We start from the raw sequence: 5,365 nt of genomic DNA on the forward strand, positions 1-5,365 counted from the left end.
AGCCTCTGTCCGCCCGACACTTACGGACTCAACTGCTCCTCTCGCTGCTCCTGCGAGAATGCCATCGCCTGCTCCCCTATCGACGGCGCCTGCATCTGCAAGGAAGGTAATGGGGTGCGTCCGGGAGCGGCGGTTTGGGGGCGGGGCCCCGGAGAGAAGGGAGGCGGCAGGGTCAGGGCGGAGCTGCTGGGCAGCAGCTGGACCGTGGGAAAGCAGCCAGGCTTCTTCCTTCCTGGAATTTCCACTTTGCTTTTTCTTCAGCTGCAGGAATCCCCCTCCTCCTTAAAGGCGCAGTCCAGGAGGCCCCTCTTTGGTGAACCGCGTTCACCCTCAGTGATACATAACCAGGGCCCCCCGGATCTCCCAGGGGTGCAGGGTGGCAGTCTGCAGCCTGGGTTCTGACACAGGCGTGTTTTGTCTGGCTAGCTCTCTATTACTAGTATGTTTAACAAACCTCCAGTCTCCAGTTCCCACTCTTCCCTATTGTCTTGCACATGGTCGGGATAATTCGTTTAGTTACCTGTTGGGGCCTCTGTAAGCATTGGGTTTGCTGCCAACCCCCTTCATGTTGCAGAAAAGGCATCCAAGACCCAGAATGGGGTGGTGCGTGGCTGGTGGTCATTTAGCCTTTTGTTCCACATCTAACAGTTTATATGCTTGTCTCTTTTTTTTTTTAATATATTTTATTGATTTTTTACAGAGAGGAAGGGAGAGAGATAGAGAGTTAGAAACATCGATGAGAGAGAGACATCGATCAGCTGCCTCCTGCACATCTCCCACTGGGGATGTGCCCGCAACCCAGGTACATGCCCTTGACCGGAATCGAACCTGGGACCTTTCAGTCCGCAGGCCGACGCTCTATCCACTGAGCCAAACCGGTTTCGGCTATGCTTGTCTCTTTTTAAAAATATATGTATACTTCTTTATTGATTTCAGAGAGGAAGGGAGAAGGAGAAAGAGATAGAAGCATCAGTGATGAGAGAGAATCATTGATTGGCTGCCTCCTGCACTCCCCCCATTGGGGATCAAGCCCGCAACCCAGGCCTGTGTCCTTGGCCAGAATCGAACCTGGGACCCTTCAATCTGCAGGCTGACGCTCTACCCACTGAGCCAAGCCGGCCGGGGCTATGCTTGTCTCTTGTAAGGGACCATGAGCACCCCCACTTCACCCCCAACTCATAGCACGGAGCCTGGCACAACCTGGGAGGGGAGCTGGGGCCCCCTGCCCACCTGCCCACCTCCCTTCTAGGTTGGCAGCGTGGTAACTGCTCTGTGCCCTGCCCACCTGGAACCTGGGGATTCGGTTGCAATGCCAGCTGCCAGTGTGCCCATGAGGCAGCCTGCAGCCCCCAGACTGGAGCCTGTACCTGCACCCCTGGGTGGCACGGGGTCCACTGCCAGCTCCCCTGTCCAGTAAGTGCCCAACCACCTGCCTGCCTGGGGGGAGGGAGGGCATGGCATCCCTCAGCTGACTGTCTGCCCTTCCCTCCACTCCCTCTCCAAGAAGGGGAAGTTTGGTGAAGGCTGTGCCCATCGCTGTGACTGTGACCACTCTGAGGGCTGTGACCCTGTTCACGGACACTGCCAGTGCCAGGCTGGCTGGACAGGTGAGCATTCAGGCCCCAGGCCCCCTGTGGAGTTGGGGGTATATACCCCAGGAAAAGTGTCCAGAAGATCCCTTATGGGAGGGGTGGGGCAGGCCAGACTCACCCTATTCCTCTCTCCCACAGGTACCCGCTGCCACCTCCCCTGCCCTGAGGGCTTCTGGGGAGCCAACTGTAGCAGCACCTGCACCTGCAAGAATGGGGGCACCTGCCTCCCCGAGAATGGCAACTGTGTGTGTGTGCCTGGATTCCGGGGTCCCTCCTGCCAGAGACGTGAGGCTCCCCTCCCTTCCTCCCACCTGTCAGCGTGTGGCGCAGTGTAGTGTCAGAACCTTCTACTCTGCCCGTCTTGTTTTCTTCCACTGATTCCAATCTTTGGGCCAGTGGGCAGGAGGGAGGAGATAGTGGCATCGAGGTCTGTTTGCCCCCAGTCACCAGGAGCCCTTTTCCCCCAGCCTGCCAGCCTGGCCGCTATGGCAAACGCTGTGTGCCCTGCAAGTGTGCTAACCACTCCTCCTGCCATCCCTCCAATGGAACCTGCTACTGCCTGGCTGGCTGGACTGGCTCAGACTGTTCTCAACGTACGTGGTGGCTTGTGTGTCGGAGAGCATGTGTGTGCCGGAGGGTGGGCTGAGAACCAGGGCTTCTGTTCTCCTGCTGCTGGGTATAAAAGCCTCTGGACCTGCCTCAATTCGGTTAGTTACATAAACAACACACACAAAAACGTGCTGAGCCCCACCTCCCTGCTGGGGGCTGCGGGTGCAGCAAGAAACAGTCAGGAGGAACAACTCCCTGTCCTTCTCCATGGGAGACCCAGGAAGGGCAGTACAGGGAAGGGGGTGAGGGAAGCCATAAGCTCTTTTTAAAAAATATACATATATATGTTTTTATTGATCTTTTAGAGCAGTGGTTCTCAACCTTCTGGCCCTTTATTTATTTATTTTGTTTGTAAATATATTTTATTGATTTTTTACAGAGAGGAAGGGAGAGAGATAGAGAGTTAGAAACATCGATGAGAGAGAGATCATCGATCAGCTGCCTCCTGCACCCACCCCCCACCGGGGATCGAGCCTGCATCCCGGGCATGTGCCCTGACCGGGATCGAACCAAACAGCCTCTTGATTCCTGGGTCAATGCTCAACCGTTGAGCTACACCGGCCGGGCCACAAGCTCAGTTTCTTATCAATTAATTAATTTACTTATGGCTTCTTTCTCACATAAATATATGAAGAACATCATGGAAAAGATGAATGCAGAACAACCAAGTGAAACAGATTCTGAGAATGGAGAGGAGAGGGAGGCTATTACTATGAATCAGGCTGGATGGACGCTCACTGTCAGGCCGGGTAGAGAAGTCACCCTGGTGAGGAGTTTTGCCCTAGAATTCAGGAGTAACTCCTATCGGATTATTTGCTAGCAGCAGACACACAAAAATTATTCCTTAAATAGCGTGAACATTTACTTCTGTCACGTCTTAAAAAACACTGTTTTAAGTGTAGAGCTACACAGTGCAGGGTAGTTTGGACGGCTCTGGCCGCCTGGCCCTGCCACGCTGTTGGGAATGGCCATTGGACAGCCAAGTGCAGGCGTTGAGTAGGCAGCTGGGCACATGGGTCTGCCGGTCCGCGTTTGTGAGTCGTCCGAGTGTAGATGCCGTTCAAAGCCGTGGTGTCCCTGGAGAGAGAGACCAGCGCTGCAGGGAAGATTCCAGTGCTGTGGGGGCCCAGGATTCATCCGGTGAGGGCGGAGGAGAGCTGGGCTGGCACACCAGGCAGGCCCACCTTGTCTCCGCAGCATGCCCTCCAGGACGCTGGGGAGACAGCTGCGCCCAGCTCTGCCAGTGTCACCATGGCGGGACCTGCCACCCCCAGGATGGAAGCTGTTTTTGCCCCCCAGGCTGGACCGGACACCTCTGCTTGGAAGGTACCAACAGAAGCCGAGCTCCATGCCCTTGCGCCCAAGTCAGCCCTAGCCCTGTGTCCTGGCAACCTCTGATCCCCGCCTACCTCCTTGGCTCTCTCCCAGGCTGTTCTCCAGGGATGTTTGGTGCTAATTGCTCCCAACCATGCCAATGTGGTTTTGGAGAGAAGTGCCACCCAGAGACCGGGGCCTGTGTGTGTCCTCCAGGGCACAGTGGTGCCCCCTGCAGGATTGGTGAGTTCTCCTCTAGGCCTTTCATATCCCCAGGGAACGAGGACATGGGCACCTGCCCGGGTCTCTGCCATGATCTCGGCCCCTCACCCAGGAGTCTCTCCCATGCATGTCCCCCAAGCTCACCAGCAGAGCCAAGACGCTGTTCTGAATGACTGCCCTACCCACTAGGAAGCCAGGAGCCCTTCACCATGATGCCTACCTTTCCAGTGCCCTATAACTCACTGGGGGCCGTGATTGGCATCGCAGTGCTGGGGTCCCTGGTGGTGGCCCTGGTGGCATTGTTCATCGGCTACCGCCGTTGGCAAAAAGGCAAGCAGCACCAACACCTGGCAGTGGCGTACAGCAGCGGGCGACTGGATGGCTCTGAGTACGTCATGCCAGGTGAGCGTGCCGGGGGCGGGGGACACATCCCAGTGGCTAGCTCAGAGGCACAGGGCTCCTGGGTCTCTCCCTGGACCTGGAAGATGGGAAGTGAGGAGTGGGAGGGAGGAAGGGTAGACAGAGGGGGTGATGACTGATTCCGGGGTCAGAATAGCATTCCTGGGCCCAGGCCTGTCTCTGACTGGGGGTCACCTGCACCTGTGTCTGTTCTTGCAGATATCCCTCTGAGCTACAGTCACTACTACTCAAACCCCAGCTACCACACCCTATCCCAGTGCTCACCTAACCCTCCACCCCCTAACAAGGTCAGTGCTGGGGAGGGCGCGCCAGGGAGAGATGGTGAACACCTGCTTCTCTGGAAAGCTCCATCCTCGCTCCTCCCCCATCAGGCTCCAGGCAATCAGCTCTTTGCCAGCCTCCAGGGCCCTGAGCGGCCAGGTGGGGCCCATGGGCCTGACAACCACACCACGCTGCCTGCGGACTGGAAGCACCTGGACAGGGGTAGGAGCCTAGAGGCCAGGCCTCCGGTGCGGGTGGGTGTGTGCAGCCCGGCGTCCGGCTCCGTCTGCAGAAGGGGGTTCTGGGCGCCAGGGTTAGAGGAGGCTGAGCCCAGGAGTCTTATGGCGCGTGGCCTCCTCCTCCTCCTCCCCAGGTAGCAGCCGCTTGGACCGAAGCTACAGCTGTAGCTACGGCAACAGTAATGGCCCAGGCCCATTCTACGGCAAAGGTATGAGCACAGGGGCGGGGTGGGGTGGGTGCGCGAGAGGGAGCTGCACTGGGGTGCCAGTGCCTCCCCTGAGCCTGAATGCTTTCCCCCATCCTCAGGACCCATCTCTGAAGACGGGCTGGGGGCCAGTATGGCTTCCCTGAGCAGTGAGAACCCCTACGCCACCATCCGGGACCTGCCCAGCCTGCTAGGAGGCCCCCGGGAGAGCAGCTATGTGGAAATGAAAGGCCCCCCCTCAGGATCTCCCCACAGGCAGCCTCCTCAGCTCCCGGCCAGCCAGAGGCCGCGATACCCCCAGCCGCAGCCGCAGAGAGACAGTGGTCCCTATCAGCAGCCTAGTGTTCTGCCCCATGGTGAGCCTCCTTCTCCGCGGGGGCAGGGGCTGGGGAGGTGGAAGGGAGAAGGGACAAGGGAGGGAGAAAGGGACAGAGGAAGAGAATGTGGAGGTGGCATGCTGTGGCAGCAAGAGCAAGGCCGTGGGGGCCTGACTGGGGGCCAG

General features: G+C 58.1%; 1 protein-coding gene across 1 annotated transcript in view; it reads left to right on the forward strand.

The window, feature by feature from the left end:
* PEAR1 (platelet endothelial aggregation receptor 1) overlaps positions 1-5,365 on the forward strand; it is a 28,280-nt gene that overhangs the window by 11,694 nt on the left and 11,221 nt on the right. Inside the window, exons 11-22 of the mRNA XM_015571688.1 lie at positions 7-106; positions 1,250-1,413; positions 1,505-1,607; positions 1,731-1,877; positions 2,060-2,185; positions 3,399-3,527; positions 3,630-3,758; positions 3,927-4,139; positions 4,356-4,444; positions 4,529-4,640; positions 4,792-4,866; positions 4,965-5,219. Of these exons, the coding sequence (XP_015427174.1) occupies positions 7-106; positions 1,250-1,413; positions 1,505-1,607; positions 1,731-1,877; positions 2,060-2,185; positions 3,399-3,527; positions 3,630-3,758; positions 3,927-4,139; positions 4,356-4,444; positions 4,529-4,640; positions 4,792-4,866; positions 4,965-5,219 (1,642 nt within the window). The remainder of the gene's footprint in view (positions 1-6; positions 107-1,249; positions 1,414-1,504; positions 1,608-1,730; positions 1,878-2,059; positions 2,186-3,398; positions 3,528-3,629; positions 3,759-3,926; positions 4,140-4,355; positions 4,445-4,528; positions 4,641-4,791; positions 4,867-4,964; positions 5,220-5,365) is intronic.

Source organism: Myotis davidii, unplaced genomic scaffold (genome assembly GCF_000327345.1).
Source record: "Myotis davidii unplaced genomic scaffold, ASM32734v1 scaffold208, whole genome shotgun sequence".
NCBI classification, from domain to species: Eukaryota; Metazoa; Chordata; class Mammalia; order Chiroptera; family Vespertilionidae; genus Myotis; species Myotis davidii.